Consider the following 21,226-nt stretch of genomic DNA (forward strand, 5'->3'; position numbering starts at 1 on the left):
CAGCTGTATTTTACATAAAGCTATGTAATTCAATGTATTAAGCCACTCTGCGGGAGTCAAGATCTTAGAACACGCGGCTGTTTGAAACTATCTGTGATTGTATTACCTTGAGTGGTACCTTTAGAAATAACGACAGCACACCCATTTTGGGGCGACATTTTCAAATCCTTTCTCTGCAGGAGAGCCTCCGAGGGGCCCTGATCGCGGCCTCTGAAGCCTGAGGGGAAGGAGCATCTACCTCCAAGGCCCAGAGAGCCCCGACACGGCCCCGCGGCTGCTTCTGGGGTTACACCGGCAGCAACAGCACCCGCGAACCGGCAGTTACCCCTCTGGGGCGACCACGACCTAAAAACAGAGCCGATTAGCGACCGTTCCCGCCGGAACGCACCCGCGTTACGGCGGCTCTGGGAAGGCAGGGACAGCAGCCGAGGCCGCCCCTCAACCCGCTGCCTCAGCACCGAAGCGGCGGGTGAGGCGGACAAACGGCCGCAACCGCCCGCCCTGCCCCGTGTGCAGCGCCGCGGGGTCTCCCGCCCCGGCCGCAGGGGCGGCGCGGCCGGGCGGTGCCAAGCAGCCCTTGGGCCGCCTCCCCCGCCCCGCTCGCTGGCTGCCACGTCGAGGTTGCTCCCCGCACCGCCCCCCGGAGGCGAGGCGGGGCGGGGGAGGCGGGGGGCGGTGGCCGCCGAGGGGGCGGGGGGCGGGGAGCGGAGAGCTCCGCGCCCGCCCTGCGGGCGTCACCCTCCGCCCCGCGCACGGCGGTGATGGCGGCGGCGCGCTGCGGCAGCGGTGGGCCCTCGGCGGGGCCGTGACGTTGCGCGCTGAGGCGGAGGGCGGGGAGGAAGAGGAGGAGACCCGGGCGCCTCCGGGGCTGAGGCAGCTGCGTCCCGCCGAGGCTCCGCTCCTGTCCCGTCCTCTCCCCGCCCCCCCACCCACCCCCGGCGGCTCCGGCTCGGGCAGGCGAGCGCGGCTCTCCTGAGGCCGCGATGCGCTCGGCCTGAGCGCTCCCTTCGCCGCCCCGCCCGGTTTGGGCCTCTGCGGGACAGGGGGGCCGCGATGGCTGCGGGGAGCTGGAAGGAGGCGGCGGCCCAGCAGGCCGAGGAGGCGGCGGCGCGGGTGCGGGACGTCCTGTCGGGCGGCCTGGCCCTGCTGCGTGCCGAGCTGGGCCTGGAGCTGGGCCTCGACCCGCAGGGCCTGCCCACCTGGCTCGCCCTGCTGGTGCCGGCCGCGCTGGGGCTGGGGCTGCTGGGGCTGCTCCTGGCCGTGGCCTGCGGAGGCGGCCTCCGTAAGAAGCCAGCGCGGAGCGCGGCGGAGAGGAAGGCTGACGAGGCGGCTGGCGCGGGCCTGACAGCCGGCGGGGGCCAGGGCAAGGCGGCGGGCCCGGGGCCCGGGCAGCTGCACCTGAAAGGCGACGAGCAGAAGAAGCGAAACAAGAAGAAGCTGCCGGAGAAAACGGCGCGGGTGAGGGGGGCTGCGAGGTCCGCGCCGCTCGGGAGGGAAGGCGTGAGGACGCGGTGGGGCGGGCGAGGCGGCCGGGCCCGGGCGCCGGCGGGGGAGGGCGATGAAAGGCTCATTGACAGCGGCAGGATGGGGACGGCGGCGGGCTTTGCGGCGGCACCCGGCCGGGCGCGGCGAGTCCCCCCGCGGGAAGGTGCCGGGGAGGTCGCGTCTGGCGAGGGGCCCCCAGCGCGGCTGCCTCTCCCCAGGCCTTGTCCCAGGTGCCCCCTGCTCGGTGAGACGCCTGCCGCTCAGATAGGCACCGGTGGGGAGGGGGAGGACCGGCCGCGGGGTCTGGAGGCCGTAGAGCTCCCCCCGAGCCGCCGTGGGATTCACCTGGGTGGTATTTGCCTGTGGAAGGGATGGGGCGGGCGGGGGGTCCTGACTGTCTGCTCTGGAGCTGTCTCGTCTCGTCTGGGTTACTCGGTTGCTTTGAAAACCTGGAGGAGCAGCGCGCACACACGGAAACTACGCGTTAGTAGTCCTCGGTGGTGAGGAAAGTACTCGTTTCTTTTTAGAAGCTTTTTAACGGAAACAAGAATTATACAAAAGCATTATTTTTTTGTTATTATTCATCGAATGCTTGCAGGGGTAGGAACCAGTAGTGGAGACCTTAGTATAGCTTAGAATTTCAAGCCAGGAGTTGCAGTCCAGGCAGGTATAGACCGTTGGAAGCAGCATTGTAAGCCCCATAAATGCTGTGATGATTCAGACTTCAGTAAGGCTTTTTGCTCTGTCTTTTTGGCGGAACATGTTAACATCAATCTTGTGGTGAGCTTGCCTCAGTAGGAATATGTCTGATTTAGTTGTTACAGTAAGGATCATCTCCTTTAATAAGGAAATCTGTGTCTTAGCAGCCCCTTAAAAACAGATCATTCCTGTCGTCTTTTTTTTTTTTTTTAATCCTCAGTATGTGGTGTGGGAACCTTCCGTCTTTGACAGTATGCGTGCACTTCATGAGAAAATTAGTAGAATGCAGAAATTATTGTCCTTTTAAAGCTTCCAGTTACCATAGTTTTGGGGCTTGAAGGGATTGCTTCTATAGCTTTTATATTGTTAGTATGTTTGTAATCCTACTTACGTCCAAATGGCTTATAGGAATGCAAGTGCAGCAGATGTCCCCTGCCTATTACAACTGTGTCTTTTAATTATGTCTTGTTCTATAAAATCTGAATTGTTTACCTAATGACCAGAAAAAGGAGAGAAAATGGGATTGTACCTTCATTTGAGTCTGGCAGTAATTAAGACTTGAGAAGTTTGGGGTTTTTTTTTAATGAGAAGGCTGGAATATCTTAAAGCAAAAAAAGTCTGCATATGCCACCAACCTGTCTTTCAGCAGTAAACTACTGAAGTTGATTCTGGAAGTTGCAAGAGACTGAATGCTGAGGACCAAGAAGAGGAAGCATTGTGATTCAGAATCTTTCCAGTGTAGCTAGGTCTCCATTTTGGAGAAGGCACGTTAAAGATGCAATTTTTTTTTGCCATCTTGAACAGCAAATCCCTCAAGATGTAGTAGATCGGTTATGCCTTCTTGAAAACAAAGGCTAATCCTAGAAATAATTTAGATTTTGCTTGGTTTATTTTCTTTAAGCTTCAGTGTAAAAACAAAGCATAAAGTCTTGCAAGTCATCATTGAAGACATTAAAAAATGCCTCAACAAAAGATAGAGGAAGAGGTAGATACACTGTTAGCTTGACAATGCTCTGTAGTGCAGGGCTTCATAAAAGCAAACTTTGTATTTTATATGAAACTTTACGTGACATTTTTGGTGAATATAAATATTTGTACTGTTTCAAGCTTGGTTTACTTGGGCACAAAATAAAGTTAAGGCTATGTAAGAGCAAATATTTTCATAACCAAAACAGTGTAATAGTTCTTCAGCTGTCAAGCTGTCATTCTGTATTGTTAAGATTTTTTAAGTTATTTTTATAGTACTTTGTATTCATTACTTCCATGCAGAGGTGAAAAGAAAAAAAACCCACCTTTTCCAAAAAGAAAATGCACAAACTGAATCAGGAGCTGTAGTGCAAATAAGTTGATACCAGTGGCAAAGTTTAATAGCCTTGCCTCATGCTCATTTTCCAAGATAAGTTTGGAGAGACCTGTATTAGCATGTCCCAATATTTTCCAACTTTCACATGAAAAATTCTCAGAATAACATTGGCAATTTAAAGATGCAACAAAACATCTTACAGATTGCTGCCTAGTCATTTTCGTCTTGTGTTTTTGTACTCTGTGATGCTAACGCTGAGGTCTGTGAAGGGAAAAGAGTAATCCTGTTATCAGTAGATTTACTACAGGGTTTGCTATGCCAGGGTCTAGATTTCCATTGCGGGCATTTCAGAAAGCTTACAGCAACTGCTCTGTAGCATTAAAGAGCACACTACAGATGTCTAATTAAAAGCTGTAGGGTTACTTTAATACAGAACTACTGAGCTCATTGCCTGGCAGGTGGTGTGTAACTCTTTTATCAGTCAGGATCAGAAATGTTCTTCGCTGTACCCTTTCTGAGGAAGAGTGTTATTGCTTTGTTTCTTGCACATGGCTTTAGTCAGTTCCTGTATAGGTAGGGTACAACTTACTTCTAGTAAAATAAGTTTGGTTGAATAGCACTGCATTGACTGGATACAGTAGCAGCGATGAGATTCTGTTTATTTACTTGCTGTGGTCAGACTGAGAAAAAAATTAAGCTGAAATGGTTTAGCATTCATTAACACTGTAGTTTACAGAGCCAGTTCTGGCTTTCTCCAGCTGCTTGGAGCAAGGTAGTATCATGGTATCCTTCCTTTAGATTCTGTGCAGTAAAACTGAAGCCTCTTTTTTTCTTTTTGCTTTTTTTTTTAGCTCCTGGTAGGGGCAGAGCTCTTTGTCTCCTGTCACAGAGCTCTTTGGAATTTTTTTTTTCCTTTCCAAAAGTCTCTTGATCTTTAATTTTAATTCCTTTCCATTTTGAATAATTGCTGTGCTTCTCTCTTCTACTTTTTAAACTTTGAGCAGAAAAAAAGGTGAAACTGTTCTTACATGGTTTCTGTACAATCTGCAAAACACCATAGAAACTTGGCAGTAACCATCTTCTGTACTCTGCTACAGCTGTAGAAAGCCATTCATACTATCTATTTGTAGATGCAGAAAATACCAAATTGACTATGCACTTCCTATTGTTTGAAGTCCACCTGGACAGTAAATGCTACACATTTTAGTAAAGGCATTTGCGTTCATTTGAGAAATTTCAAGCAGACCAAGTAGGAAACTAACTTTGCAGGCTATGATTGTTTTATGCTTGTTGCACTCAGAAATAGACTGCATAAAGACTTCTTCATACTTTCAGCTGGTACTCACATGCTGGTTTTGTGTATATGTTAATTGTCAGATTGCAGAAGTAGGGCTGTAGGCTTCTCCAGGGCTCAAAGAGTAAATTGCTTAGGCTCTTTCTGAAGAGAAGCTTACAGAAAATACTGATAAACAGATTCTTTCATTGGCCAAGGGTATTCTAAGTAGGCATATCTTTATAATGTGTAACTAAGGGCTTTGGCTAATATGGCCTTGTAAGATTCAAATTATAGCAATTTCATTACTGCCATTTGAAGTGGGAAACGGAGTTACTCATTGCACTGTGCCATATTTAAAGACCAGTATTTTTCATTTGAACAGTCTCAGCAAAACCTTTATTCTACTTTTGGATTATCTTAACGCCCTCAAATGAATATGTGTGAAAAATGTTTATTTAAATATTGGGATTTTAAGGTCAGCAGGCAAGAAATGCGTTCAGAAATCAGTAGTGTTATTGACAGCACTTTCTGCCTTGTTGCATCTTCCTTATAGCTTTTAGGATGAGGGGAAAAAAGAATGCAAATAATAAATTGCACAATTTGAATGAGTTAATATTGTCAGTGGATGTTTAATGTATTACTATAAAGTTTTAAGCTTAGTCTTTTTGGCTGTAGTTGTCTTATAAAAGAAACATTTCTGAATACTATAGAAAAGCTTTTTTCTTTCCCGCTTCTGTTACTATCTTTGGTATGTCCAAAAATGGTCACATGAATTTTGGTTAAAATTCTATGATTCATCTGTGGGCAGAAAATAAATGTGGAAAGCTTCCACTGAAAAGGAGACTTACAATTCAGGGGATACATTCAGGGAGAAATGTATCAAAGTACAAGTTTTTAAACACATTTATAATGGTTGTTGTTTACATGATCAGATGATCTGACAGCATTTTAAACAGTCATGTGGATGAATTTTTCCAGAGGGTTCTTGATGGATATGAGTTAGTATATTACTTCAGAGAAACAGCTTTTTTTTTTTTAATTAAAGATTAAAACTTTTATTTATTGAATTTTTGAGAGGGATTAAGAAAATGGTTTTCAGTTTAAGGTATATATGTAATAGCAAAGAACCAAAGCAAAGTACAGAATTAAAAATGTTAGTTGGCCATAAACATTTTTGACACAAGTCCAATACCAGATGCAGCAAATCTGTTATCTAACTCTACTGCTAAATAACCTAGAACTTGTGATTCTTTCTTCAGCTTAAGATCTTAAATGTCATGGGTACTAACGTGGATTGAAAGACATCACACCACTAATAACATGGCTGTGCAGAATCTGGAGAAAATAGAGGGTTTAAGAACTGATTTTTGGCAACGGGTTTTTTTCAAGATTGAATATCAGGTCGTTGGTATCCCTGTGGAATCAAGTACTGTGAGCTTTGTTGAGAGGAAGTCTAGAAATTGAGCCACAGATCTGTAAAATATACTTCATTTTCAGAATGCTGAGAGAAAGGTACTGCATCTTAGATATGAAAAGTCTAGTTTAAAGCTGGTTGTTGCAGGAGAAGAAGGGTTAGGTGACCTGATCTTTCAATTTCTATTAATAGTTACAAAATAAGAAGTTGGCATGCTGGCTAGCTACAGTAAGCAATACTATGTTACGCGCTGGTGAAAGCATGCCAAGGGTGATTTGTAAGCATAATATAACATGGCAAGACTTAAATACCTGTACAAGTTAAGTTGAGGATCAGATCTGATATTTGAAGGAATAGGTCACACTAAGTTGTAATATGGCCATTGTTTTACTTAAAAGCAATCGGGTTCATGTGGTGCAGAGTTAAAATAGCTTTTGCTTTTTTTTAATAACAAAAATAACTAAAGATAATACAGTTTGAATTTGATTTAAAAAGAAATTGCAGAAATGAAAGCAACTATGAAGTAGGTATGCTTAATGTCTTCATTTTCAGTCTTTAATTTATCTGAATCATCATGACTGTGAATCAATATGAAACTGGTGTGGACTCTATCAACTACTACTCTTGGCAGTTGTTTTTCACTCAGTGAAATTAATGGCTACCAGCAGTATAATGCTTTGCTTATTTTCATCTGTGCTTAACTGCAGAGAAGTAACTTCAGTCATAGCTTCTTGTTAACAATAAATGCGACTTAAAAAATTACCACCTCTTTGCATAGGGAATATATAGGCTAAGGTGTATGCCGTTGCTGTCAAAGGTGATGATAAAGATTAATTTAATGAGTGTCCAGAGTTTTAACTTTATATGTTAAATAATACATGCTAATTTTCTTTCCTTTATTATGTGAGGGGTAAATGGTAGACTAATATAATGACTATAATGAAGTCTGTCTGAAAAGAACAATGGGATGTCATGCTTAGTCATGCTTCATGTTTGACTTCTAATTTCTGTTCTACTATGAAGTTTAACTTGTGGAGGAAATGAGCTGTGAGGGATATGCATAGGTAGAAATTGCAGAAATTCAGCCAAGGTAGAAATTATTTTAAAAATTCAGCCTGTTGCTGAACTTCTACAAAGTGGTAAATGCGTTCATTTAATTAGATAATTTATGGCACATACAACTGTATGTTCTGAATCACTTTTCAGAACAGCTACAAAGTTGGTAACTTCCAGAAATTTACCTTTGATAAGCAATTCCTGTGTCCAGTAGGATTTGAGCTGAAATGAGTAGACTTCTGTTTTCTTTCCTTTCTCATTTCTGTTTGATAAATATAGAATTGCAGTAGATATTTTGAGTGCCAATCCACGATTCTGTCTGCTTTACTTAATAATCTTGTGAGTGTTTTTCCATCAACAAATAATTGCATTTCAGTAATAGTGTAATTTGAGCTTTGCTTCATCTGCTTTATCCAAATTGTTGATTATTCACACTTACTCTTTACACAGCCTAATGGACGGTCTTTCCACGTATCTGAGGATGAAGTAATACAGACCATCCGTAAAGAAAATATAAAGCAGCCTGTGGACACAGAAAAGAAGAATGAAAAGGTCAGTTATGGATATGAAGTGACAATGTCAAAGTTTAGTGCATGTTGTTTCAATGTTTGATAACTAATTTCATATTGGCATCTTTCATATTGGCATATTTCTTAGTATGAAGAGTACTAATCTAATTTGGCCTTGGAAAGAGCTAAAGTAGTATTTTTCTTAACTTCTGAGATTATGCCTTATCACAGAATGTGTGCATCAAGCAAACTCCCTTCCCTGCTAAACACTGATACCTCTGTTCACTGTGTGAAAATGTTAAGCCTGCAGAAATTAACACTCCGTTTCATCTTTGCTGGCTTCTATGAAGATGTAACATAATTATAGTATTGTTAAGTGGCTTGAAACTGGTCTAACAATTGGGGGACTACTATTCAAAGGATTAAGACCATGTGTCGTCTTATTTCTTTTGTCAGACACATCCATTAGTGATTACAGTTCTTAATTTCTGATGACAAATATGGGCTTTGAAGTCTGGTGTGAGCTTTTTGTTATGCAAATTGAACAGCTACATTAAAAACATCTTTTTAAAGCTTGGTCTGTAGCTTTATCTAAAAGATAACCATACCAATGGCAATGTTATTTTTTGCATTGTGAGGACTAATATCTTCTAGCCTTATCACATATGCTATCATTTATAGGCAACATGGATATATTTATGACGGGTGTTTGACGATAATTTTTGGCTTGGTTCTTTTGCTAACGTGTGAAAGTTTCAGACTGTCATGGATTTCTGTTTTATTTTCTTCAACAAAATATGCTAACTATACTGAGGAGTATTGGAAAAATAAATGATTATGCATAAATAGTCAGAAACCAGTAGTTCATTATTGTAATTTGTTTAGCTCATTCAAGCTTTAATTAACTTACTTGACTATCCTATAATAATTTCTTTTGCAGTTAGTATGTTGGCTAAAAGACTGTATCCTGTTAGTTGGCTGTAGGGCTCTAAACGTTTTTAGCATTGGCAAATGGAAAGACTTTTCTGTGAAATGGCTTTGCCTTAAAATTTCATTCTGTGCACATCTTTCTCTTCTCCATGTGTCACATACCAGATTGACTTTGTGATTTTTTTTTTTCAAGAACATAACAAAATTTGATCCTGAAGGAATAACTATCTTTTTCTTAACTTTCACTTTATCTCAGGCAGGTTTCCAAGTAGGTAAGGTGTTTAAATGCTAAACTCAAGCTTTACCTTAAAATTGCAAACACAGTGATCTCAATTTTAAAATGTTAAGTTGAAGCTGCAGCCGCAGGAAATCTGTACTACTATATGGATGTGGATGCTTATTCAACTGATTATGTTTTCGTATCACTTTGGGGAACCCTGGGCAAAGCATGGTTGCCTCAGGAGTTGATTGTTACCATTCAATTAAAAACATACCCAAGAACTTTCTTTAAACTACAGGTAACTTCACAGGCATCTAATTATTTGGTTAAGCCTCTCAGGGTATCTGTTGCATTTGTAACATTATGAACCTGCTAAGAAGATTGTAAGGGGTCCTGTGTATGTGTCTTTGTATAGCTTGGGATGGGTGGTCTAAGTCAGTGGCTGGGAATTAAGTAGTATGTGTGTATATGTATATGAATATATATAATCTATGACCTGAAGGGTATGATTTTTTTTTTATGCTTGAATATATGCTTTCAATGAAAATCGCACTCCCTTTGTGTTTCTGTATTTCTTAGCTGCTTCGGGGTTGTGAACTTCATGCATGTTTTTTCAGGATAGACATTAAGTTGTATTCTCTTGTTTTGCTTTGGGGGAGGGGAAGCTTTGGGTAGTGTCTGGATTGTGGCTGTTCATAGGGTTTATGATTCTCTTGACACTTAGAATAGTTTCTTCCCTTTTTTCCGTTTTAATGACTTGTACAGTACAGGGTTTTTTTTCAGTTTTTAGTGTAACACACTGTATTAAAGAAGTGACTCTGGGTGGGATTGCAGGATGTTAAAACTTCATTGCCCGTTCTGTTTGCAAACACACAACAATCTTGCCTTGAATACTAGAAATAAACAGACCATTAGGGAAAGGAAGAAAGGTTTATTTTTCTATTGTTCCTGCATGGGGGACAGTGCATCTTAAAGACTTAAAATTTTGGCAGGCCTTCTGAGTTCCTCACGTGCCCTTTGGCTGGTGGTAGAGCCAACACTGGTAGCTTTCTGTGTTGCAGAAGGTGACACTTTGAATGAATAGGCTTCTGCAAAATGATCGGCTAGCTTGCTCAGTAACATCTGTGGCTGTTTCAGTTAGTTTGTTACTGAGATAGCAACTGTTACAGCACTAAGTTTGGCAGGTGGTGAGTAAATTGGATAACTAATTATTGTTCTGGTTTCTCAGATCAGGTTCTAGTAACTCAGGAAAGTAAATATATTTTCAAGATTTGAATTCTTGATCTTTTTAAAAACAGCATTTGTTAGTAACAAAATTATTTTTAAAACTGTTAAACTAGGTTTTCATGAGAAGTGTAAAATTTTATGCTGGTACCTCTGTAGGAGCTATTTAAGAAAGCGGAGTTCTAACTTGGAGGAGCAGTCATCTTAAACCGCTGTCTGGGAGAATTCTGAAGTCATTTCAGGTGTTCTCTTAGTGCCAGAGGACAGTTGGGTAGTTACAGCTTTGTGAGTGGCAAACTCTAAGACCTCAACTTCCATTCTCAATGTAGTTGAAAATGGGAGATGTACAAACTTAGTAATCTTTCCTCTGCTTGAGCTCCAAGAAGCAATTCATAACTGCTTTTCATGCTGTTTTTCACTTTCCTTTTTAATTCTGTCCTTAGAAGGTGCTCTGGCAAATAATTTGGCTTGTTCACATTCTTAGAACCAATTCTTCTTGGGCTGCTTTTGAAACCAGCCCTTCTCTTTTGGAGACTTTTCAGAAGTTAGGTAGCTGATATGTGAGTAAAGGTAGTCTACTGAGCAAGTCAGTCAGATAATTCAGTTTGGATGCATCTGTATTGTGGGTCCCCTAGTGCAGTAAACCATGAGTTAACTGTTCCAAGTCAGTTCCCTAAGTGTTATAGGTGTGTTGGCACAGCATTGCATATAAGCAGTGAAATTTGTATTATCTCTGGTGCTGCACTAACAAGCTATACTGCTTTCAGTACCTATATTGAAGCTACATGATACTTCATGGGCATGCTAACTCAAATGTGTGTGAACTGCATGACACTGGGGGCCCATAGGATATCTGCTGCAGCTGTGGTCATTATTTAGCTGTTACCAGTTCTGAGTTACAGAGAGATTGTTGTGCTCTTCTTGGACATCTAAGACTAGAAAATCATACGGTTTGAACTTGGGTATAAAGCTGGCAATTACTAAGTCTTACTCTGGCAGAAGCACATATTCCAGAAAGACATCCAGCATTCTTAGAGTATTCTTATTCAAATATTATAGAGACAGTGAATCAGTGAATACTTCCTCTTAACATCTGAGTGGATAACCATCTTGCTTTAAAAAGTCTGGTTTTTTTCATTCAGGTTTATCTGGTAGTTCTTATACCTACCTTTGTCTGGTAGCTCTTACACAGAGTGAAAAGCTTTTCAGTACTGTATTTTCTTTCTGAGAAGGTAGTCATGTCAATTTGCCATCACTTCAGCTTATCAAAAGATTAAACTCCAAGGCTTTCTGCAGTATACTCTCTCCCAATATCTTGGGTCATTTTTCATCTTTTTTTCTCAATCTCTTTTTAACGCTTTATATTGCTACCTGTTGCACCAAAACTGCCTGCAGAAATAGTCATCTCTGTTCCTTTTTGTTTATCTCTGCTCGTATAGCCAAGAAGCTATAACTGATGAAGCCTTGGGGAAAAAAAAAAAAACAAACCCAACTATGTATCTATTGTATGGACTCTAATCACAGTTCCTGTTTTGCAGTCATTCTCAAAGCTGGAATTCTCTTGCCCACTTTTTTTAAAGGAGTCACTGGCATTATTTATTTTTCCATGTATAACTTCATACTTGCTTCTGCACAAAACAAATTTTGCCAGAGTAGATCTGCCTGCCAAACAGTTCATTACTTCTCTGTGGTTGTGATGCCATCAGTATAGCTTCTTCCACCATGCTTTGTGCTCTGTAGCATAAGTAATCATTCCCTTCACCTGCCGTTTGTGTGCTGTGTCTTTCTTTCATGTTACTTCAATAGTCTTAACTTATGTTTAGGAATTAGTATTGGTTAGTACTCCTTTCAAGGGACTGTCTGTACAGAGGGTTGTTCAGGAAAATCTGTTTCAAATTTACACCTGTATTTTGGTGGGGGGGAAATTCTAAATCACTGTGACAAGTGATCACTAAGTAATTATTAAGATAATGTTTTATTTTTATTCTAGTCAAAGAAAAAAAAGAAATCCAAGGGAGATGCTAAAACAATTCAGGATACGTCACGTCTAGATGGAAAGGAAGTTGATGAAGGTACTGAATGCAAACACACACAAAAAATACAATTAGACATATTTTGGCTTAAATGCTCTTTAAGATTTGTTTGTTTGTGCTTCATAAAGAAACACAAACTCATTTTGTCATAACTCCATAGTTGCATACTATATCTGGAAATCTGATCTTTGAAACAACAGTATTTAGTAACTTCAGCTGACTTTTTTTTTTAAGTCAAACTTACGAAAAATGAGAAGTCGTGAATAATATGGCCCTCATGTTGTTCATGTTTTGCTCTGTGAAGCAAAGTATTATTGTATTGCATTCAGAAAAACTTGCCTTTGGCCAGTTGTTCATGTTTTCAAACTGATGTTGAAGTTGACTGCCATGTCTGTCATTTTTAAACTGAACCTGTACTCGGGCTTCAGCTTGATATGAAACAAGCTAAAACTCTTTCCTTTTTGCTCTCTGACGTATTTAGTGATGTTTTCATTTGGGGGATGTTTTAGGAGCCTGGGAGACTAAAATCAGTAACAGAGAGAAGCGACAGCAGCGTAAGCGAGACAAGGTGCTGACCGACGGTGGCTCAGGAGAATCAAATCTCCAAGGGGTGGAAAATACAGTTACTGTATCCATTGAACAACTGATGCCTACACCGTCGCTTCCGGTTGGTCTCAGAAAAAATAAAGGTATGATGGTTGATAGGTCTGTGAATGTGTTCTAGAAACATAACTTTACTTGAATGCTTAAATAGCAACTCTGTTTTAGATGTGTGGTAGGTATATTTGGAGGTGTAACTCTTGAGGAAGTTATTTCAAGCTGTGTAAAGGTACTTTTCATTGTGCAAAACTCCCCCTTTTTGGAGCCATGGTTTCGGGCAATCTCAGGAGAGAATGTTCTCGAGCAAGTGGCTGAGACACTGGCCTCCACACTGGTGCTCTGTCAGTAGCTGCACAGCTGCATGGGCATATGTCCCCATTCCTTCACTTGTGCTCTGCTGACTCTGCCCTTTATGTTTCTGGAAACTTCAAAGGCACCCTCAGCACTGCTTCAGGCAGCACCAACTCCTTAACTTTTTGAATACTTCCTTGTGGGAAGGTTATGCCCATGAGTTCTCTTTACAGATCATTCATTGCTTAACATGTAGACATTTTTTCCAACATAGATTTAGCAGTACCTGTACTAAAGCTGTTCATAAAGGTGGGGTACATCTGGCTGAGATTCAGTAATCAATTACTGTAGCTGAGGATTCAATAAGGAAGTGTAGGCTTTAGCTTCTATGGCTGCTACTGTTTCAGAAAAAAGTTGCATGGGCTGGTTTAAACTGTGTGTAGGCACAGGAATTCATATTTGGCTGCAACTGAGAAATGGTTTAAGAAGCTAAAAGAATCTGAAGACACAATCAGTTTAGCTTTCTAACATACTTTTAACCTACTGATACATTTGGTGCTTATTTAGATCAAACTTCATGTTCTAGCAAAGTGACAAAAAGACAGAGCCTGGCAACTGTCTGGTACCTTCTAACAATTTATTGAAATTTGCATGCCTTACCTGGTGTTTTTATTGACACTTCTTTGCATCTTGACTGAGTGCATGGTTCTTGTTGTTGAGGACTAGATCAAGTGTTTCCTGTTTTCTTTTTTGCTGTCCATTTACACACAAACAGCCTCAAGAAATGGTAATTCCAACTGTCTGTATGCTCTGTGGCTAGCCATAACTGCTGTAAGCTCTCTAGCCAGAGTCCTTTATGTATCGTATGTTCTTCTGTATCACCTTGTACCAGACTAATCTGAAAAGAGTTCAGCTGTATATAGTGTTTTCATGGTAAGGTAGAAGTTAGAAATAGCTATATATTTCTGAAATATTTAGAGCTGCCCTTTGCTTGAAAATGACAGCCTCTGGTTTAGATTTCTGCTCGCCATTCTTTGGGAAACTAGCTAGAGTTCTTTGAAATCCACAGTTACTCGGTATATAGCCCCACATCAGTTTTGAGTTCATTCTGTCTGCAAAATAAACACAAATAATAAAAAGAGCAGCATTTTAATTATAGTCTTAAGTTTTCTGGAAATGTCTTAATTTACGTTGAGGTATTGATTCCTGCCTGCCCCCCCCCCCCCCCCCCCCCCCCCCCCCCTTAAAATATCAGTGATGGATACTCTTTTTGAAGATTTTTACAGGTGTTGCTATTTTGAAAAAACTTATCCTCTTGCTTCTTAATCAGGTGATGCACTTCTGAATGCACAAGTTAGCAGCTCTAAACCTGCAAAGGGGGAGTCATCAATTCCACAAGGTAAAAGGCTTTCATTTGTAGGCATCCTAACTAACTAGAAAAGTCTTTTACAGAAGTGAAAACACAAATTGTCAGTGCAGGATTTTGTGCGGTTACTGGTGTGGAACTCTATTATGCAGCTGGCTTTTTTGGCTATGCAAATGTTAGACTTCTAAGTTGCAGTTACTTCTTAAAAGGTTGAAAACAGTCTCTGTTACATGTAGAAAAAGGATTCAATATCTAGAATTTTCAGCCAGATTACCTATTATACAAATTGTTGCTTACAGAACAGTAAAGCTTATTCTCAAACTCCACTTCAAAATTCTTTATGCTAGCTTTTGAAACTTACTCACTTTCTGTATTAATGAATTGATTATTTACTCAAAGAAAGACTTAATACAGGTAACTGCAAAGAGCTCAAAGATACCCATCCTGATTATTGTAAAGTTTGTACTTGTTTCAGACTGTATACACAAGGGTAGTCAGTTCTTTGCATGCTCCTTTGAGAGGCATACTTTAAATACATTCATTCTGAAAGTGCGTAAATATAAATGTATGTTCATAAATGAATATACATGACATTATATGTCATACATGTAATTGTTAAAATACTTGGCTATTTTTAGACTGTGATCGACTAGTGAATCTTAGCAGTTTTCTAATTAAGAGATACTGCTGTAGTAATACTTGAAGTGAATTAGTTTGGCATAATGAAGTAAAGATGGTTGTTTCTTACTCATAGCCAATGTTAGCAGTGTTGCTTTAATGAAAAGTATTCAGGGCAATTAAGCAAGTCAACAAATGAATTATTAAAAGCACCCAGGTCCAGAAAGTGAATCACTTTCTGCTAGTTTTTGAGAACTTTACTTCACATGCAAACTTCGTGGACCATTGTATTCTTCAGAGATGCATAATGGGAGGACAGGAGGCAATAATCAAGTTTCAGTAAGGGAAATCCTGACTGGCCATGAGGAAAAAAGCTCTTCATAAGATTGCCCAGAGATGCTTTGAACTATCAGCCTTTATGATTTCCAGAACTTGAATAAAGTGGTATAACTTTGAAGTTAACTGTGCTTTGAGCAGAAGGTGGAACTAGGTAACTTCCAGAAATCCCTTCCGATCTTAAGTTTTCTGTGATTCTTTGAAAACTCACTGGTCATATGGAAGGTAAATATTTGTGACGGGAGAGTAGTATGATAAACATAGAATAATCAAGTTCCTGCTTTGGAACTTCAGCTGTCTTTTTGCAAAGTTGCAAGAGAGCTTTTCTATCAGCTATACTTTGATTTCTGTCTCTGCTATTTTTGTTGTTGCCTTCCCCTAAGATGTCATATTACCCTTGGAGGACATTGACGGACATGAACAATGTTAATGCTGTGAAGTTGTATAGAGAAAGGGCAGTGCTTTTAGGTACACCAATGGTGACCTTACAGATGTCTGTTAGGAAATGATTTGTCTAAGAAAATTTAGGCATACCCCACCTAATCAGTTCCTTGCCGGTGAGGCCGCCTTGAATGTGGTGTGTTCGTGCTGCCTGAGCTATGAGTTCATTTGAGGAATTAAATATTTGGTCTGTAGTTTTTGTTGGCATGTGATACTGGCTTACTCATGCATCAGGTTTTGGCTGACTGTTTAAGTGTTACACTTGCAATATGCAGATATTTCTTAATTGCTTGTAAATGAGAAGTTTTCCTGGTGTTCACATTGCATATATAAAAAGAGGGAGAGAGGATTTGATATACAGAGCTCTTTGAGAAATTCTTGTGATATATAGGAGGTCAGGCTGGGTGTACCAGGTGACCATTAGCCTTTACATTTTATAGGGGCATAAATTAAAAACAATAAAAAAAGTTTTGTAATGATCTTTATGTTTCAGTGTACTACTGACTCCTCTCACAGTATACATTAAACTTGCTATGACTAGTAATACCTCAGCAGGGTAGCCTGTTGCAGATAGATTTGTGGTCTTTTATCTTAATGTAATATAAAATATATTGCTTATGAATTATTTTGAGAGTGTTACCATGATTTTTTTCCTCTAACTTTGATGGACTCTATAGTCAATATGATAGCTGTCGTCTTCGTAAATTCTGCATAGAGTTTGGGAAGCATTTTCTAATTCTTGGTCATTTCTTCTATTTCCTGCATAGAGAACTGCTGTATGCAGCTATGGAACAGAAATTATTATCTATTTAGTGCTTTGGGCTTTCCACAAATTGTCACCATACCCTAAGAGAAATTACACTTTTTTTTTTTTTTTTTTTTAAATCTAGAGGCACTGGTTCACCAACGTATCAGGCCTATAAAGAAAGGGACACAGGAAGGAGAGTGCAGTTCAGTGCTGTTTTTTCTCACTCTTCAAGTTAGTAGACAGATGGTGCATATCATCTGAACTGGAAAATCATCTGAGACAGAGCAGCAGTTCTTCTGTATCACACTGGTGTAGCAAAGCTGCTTGTCATTTGTACTTTTTTATTGTTAAGTGTATGTACATGTAAATAATATTTTAATTCTTCATTCAGTTCTTATTTTATATAATGCTTTCATTATGCTTGTGTTTAAGTTTCTCCAGGATTGAATGAAAGCCATACAGTAAATGGAGGAAGCTGGAATGAGAAGTCTGTAAAAATCTCCTCACAGATTGGTGTAGGGGAGGAGAAGTGGACGTCTGTTTCCCTCAACTGCAGCTGGGAAGAGGAAGACCGAGACATCGGCTTGGGGCCAGGACACTGGAGATGCTAATGGAAATGGAAAGGACTGGGCGTAACCCTGGGTGGGCAGGCCCTGGAAAGAGCGTTCTTTGTTCACTCCTATTGGTAAGCTATTCCAAAGAAAACTTGCTTCACTTAAGCGTTTTTACATAAGTGCATTTATTATTAGTGAATCTCTTCAACAGCTTTATGTTTAGATATTAAAAAAAAATCTTGGAGTGGTCTAGTGAAATGTAAACCGAGCAGTTTCTGTTTAAGTTTTGATGGCTTAACATCTATGTCTCTGTTTACAGTTTAACTGGGTTTTTGGAGTTTATCTGAATAAAATTATTTATGTGAAGGAATCAATTTTTTTATATTGCTTTCCTAAAATTCCTAAGTAATTTTTTAGTGTAACTTCTTTTTTAATGAATGTCTTAAAACCCAGGTTGTAAGTCTATTCTGATCCAACACAATCAAATCAACTGTGTTTGGTTTTGGCAGATGTTTGTTTAGGCTCCAGGCATGAAGATTGTTCAGCTCTGGTGACATTTAGTGTTACACTGTTTCTCTCATTAGAAATTGTTTTTAGTCTTCTCCGGTACAGTGTTTTGCCTTTATCATAGTAATAACAGAGAAGAGGATTCTTTGTTTCTCTCTAGGCAATGATCTTCAACTTATTAGTAGACACTGTAATGTCCTTTCCACTGTTCAGTCTAAGTGATCCTAGTCTCTTCTGGAAAGCAGTGTTCTACTGTAGTCAGCAACGTTGCTTTAGTCTACACCTCTTATTTTTCTCACATGTCTTGAAATGTCGTGCCTGAGGCTGGACCTGCTATACCATTGGAAGCTTTGCTATTGTCAAGTTAGAGGCAAAGGGTTTTTTCATATTCTGGTTAGCTGTATTCTGGTGTATATTCTAATAAGGTAGTTCTTAGTGACTCTGACCAGCTTGTTGTTGTTTTTGTTACCAAGATACGTCATGCCTGACCAGGCTGATTTGCTTCTGGTAAAATGACTAGTTTCATGGGTGAGGGGAGAGCAGTGGACCTCTTTTATGATGGACTTTAGTAATGCTTTCATCAACACTGTCTCTTACAGTGTTATTGTATCCAAGTTAGTATGGTTGAAAAACTGGTCAGGCTCAAAGGTGGTGGTTAGTGAGTTATATTCTACCTGGAGGCTGGTAACAAGGGGGATATCACAGGGCTCTGTACTTAGAGCTGTCCTGTTTATCATCTTTATAAATGACCTGGAGGAGGCAACAGAGTGTCATTCACATCAGATTCCCAGATTACACCAAACTTGAGTGGGGAGGGGGGAACCAGTTGATATAGTCCAGATCGGGGTGCCATCCAGAGGGACCTAAACCAGCTGGAGAAATGGGCCAACAGGAACCTGAGGAAGTTCAATGAGGGCAAATGTGAAGTGCTGCACCTGGGTAGGAAGCACCCCTGGCTGGGACTAACTGTCTGGAGAACAGCTCTGTGGATATGGGGTCCTAGTGGACACAAAGCTGGACATGAACCAGCCATAGGCCACAGCAGCAAAGGACACCACAGTACTCTAGCTGTGTTAAAAGGAATCAGTAGATTGGGGATAGTGATTATTCACTTCTTGGACCACATCTGGAGTACTCTGTTCAGTTTTGAGTGCCCGCTCCCCCAGCTAAATAAATACAATTCTAACCAGATGTTTCTTTTGACACATTAGTGCCACTGAGTATTTCTGCTTATTTTCTACCTTACACTTAACAGTCAAGTATATCTTAATTTTTAAGCAGTATCTCCTATTTGTTAAAATTGTTCTGAACTCATTTCTGTTCTTTAACATATATACAATTTGCTCCAAGCAAGGTTTCATCTGCAGAGTTAATAAATGTGCTTTTCAGTAACTTAGATGATTGCAATAAATATGGGGAAGAAGAATAATAATAGTATGGGGCTCAAAACACCAATCTACTTCAAGAAGTTTATATCTAGAAAAGGCTGTGGCAGGAAGAAGATCTTAGAAAGCTTGAAACTGTTTTCAAGCTGAGTGTTCACACTGATGGATATAATAAGCGAAATAATGCCCTCAGTTGCGTGAAATGTGACGTGGCTGGAATGTCCACTGTTTTTCTGACCCTATTCGTAATTAAATAGGTAACTTTTTCAACATTGCCAGCAGTGTGAATTTCTTTTTCTCTCTCCCCCCTCTCCTTCCTGCACAGCTGCTTGGAATGTGGATGCAAGGATTAATACCTCTGAACAGAATTCTACTTCTTTCTCTTCATTTGGATTAACTCCTGGAGTTTCTGTATGTATGCCCCTCCAAAGATTTTTCTACTCTGTTTTACCCCATCAGGTGGAAATAGAATTTGCCAGGTGTTACTGATACCATTATTCTTTGAAAATAGTACTGGTAACTGTAACAAGTGGAAGACATGTTTTATGAAAGCCTAGAAAGCTTTTTGTTATGCTCAAATTGCACAATAAAATAACTGTTTTAAATTGGTAATCAAAAGCTAGATCAAGAAGAAGGTGATATTTCTTATTTAGCCTTCCTGTTTTTGTGTTGAGTCTAAATAATGGGCATAAGAGATTGATCAGTATTGCTGTGTGTCAAGTTGAAGATCTGAAGATTGCTTTCTAGGAAAGTCTGTTTACCCTGATCCTCTGGGAGGTTTGTTATTTGATGGTTGTGTTTTTTCCCTTCAAGGAATTGAAGCACTACTTTGAAAATACGTTCCATAGGCAGGATTTAAGTCTTTTCTAAGTCTTTTCTCTGTATGACTGGTGGGAAAGCTGAGCTCTGGGGTTTTCTTGTTTTGAAGAGTAGAATTGCAGTAGAGTGCAAACCTGGCTTCATAACAAATCTTATGTGTTAAACTACTGACATAAGTGCTACAGTGATTTATTATACAATAAAGGGATCATATGTCAGGTTTTCTGCTCTTGCTTGCTTACTCCTATTATCTAAAGAGCTTGGCATGGCTGTTTTCTTTTAGGAAGTAGCTGGTCAAGTTGCTTATGCACTTAGGCTATGTTTACTTGCATTGCAGTTTACAGTCTTTTAACTGTGGAACTCGAGCTCAGTGTCCTACAGCTCACAAGTGCTTCATTCTCTGTGCACATCCGAGCCAGGAAAACTAAGTTGTTACAAATGCCAAGGTCTAATTTATCAGCCCTTCCAAAGAACAGTTCACTTAATGAAAACTTACAGAAACCTTGTCTTAAAGAAAAAGAAGAAACAAAGTCTTAATTGTAGAGAGTTTTAATAAAATAACATTTCTCAGGGGAGCCACTTGAATTCAAGTTCAGTCTCTAGGCTAAAACTTAAAGTTTAGTTAATAAAGTGGGACGACAGACTGATCTGAGATGCATCTGCACCACCATTCCAACTTTAATTGAAAGAGAAGTGTGAAGACAGTGAAGTATATTTGTCATCTTTGATGCACATTAGCCAACAAAGTTTTAATGCAAAGGGACCACACTAAATACTTACTTGTGACTGGCTAGCAAAAAATGAGAACATGTCAAGGTTCCTGTCATCTGAGGTATCTTCTGCAGTGGTGTTTATAAAATAGACTCCCAGGTAGCTGTGGTCCTATTTAAACTTCATTTCAAAAGTAAGTCTCATCATAAAGTAATATTCAGTCTCACAATTCAGTTTTTTTGGTTTTATTTTTTCTGAAATGGTTGGTTCACTGATGCCTTATTTTTCTTAAAATAATGATGTTAGATGTCTAACACTTTTCTTTTATCATGACTGATATTGGCCTTACTGTTGTTTGTCATGCTTCTTTTATGTTTCTGAAACCTTTTACTTGAAATGGAAATTGGATTTTTAGTAATGAATAATTTAATTGCTATATCTGCAATGTAATCTATCAGGTTTCTTTCTAGTACTCTTTTCTCTTAAGCTTCTCCCTGTAAGAGTTCTAACTGATACAGGGTAATAATTTTACTATCCATAAAATTTCATTGTATTTTTCAGTTTGAGGAGACAGCTTATAGACTGCTGTTATTCACTCTTCTTATCTCTTCTTTTCCATATTCTTCTGACTTAATCTTGTCTTCCTTCTTCAGTTCCCTTTTTTATGAATATATCTCATTTTCAAGAGCCTTGTAGTTTTC

General features: G+C 40.0%; 1 protein-coding gene across 1 annotated transcript in view; it reads left to right on the plus strand.

The window, feature by feature from the left end:
• Nucleotides 1-1,053: 1,053 nt before the first annotated feature.
• Nucleotides 1,054-21,226, plus strand: part of MTDH (metadherin) — a 34,677-nt gene continuing 14,504 nt past the window's right edge. Inside the window, 9 exon segments of the mRNA XM_075705702.1 lie at nt 1,054-1,458; nt 7,684-7,785; nt 12,107-12,188; nt 12,659-12,838; nt 14,371-14,439; nt 16,982-17,094; nt 17,096-17,234; nt 19,321-19,406; nt 21,044. Coding sequence (XP_075561817.1) covers nt 1,054-1,458; nt 7,684-7,785; nt 12,107-12,188; nt 12,659-12,838; nt 14,371-14,439; nt 16,982-17,094; nt 17,096-17,234; nt 19,321-19,406; nt 21,044 — 1,177 coding nt within the window.

This window comes from Pelecanus crispus, chromosome 2 (genome assembly GCF_030463565.1).
Source record: "Pelecanus crispus isolate bPelCri1 chromosome 2, bPelCri1.pri, whole genome shotgun sequence".
Taxonomy (NCBI): Eukaryota; Metazoa; Chordata; class Aves; order Pelecaniformes; family Pelecanidae; genus Pelecanus; species Pelecanus crispus.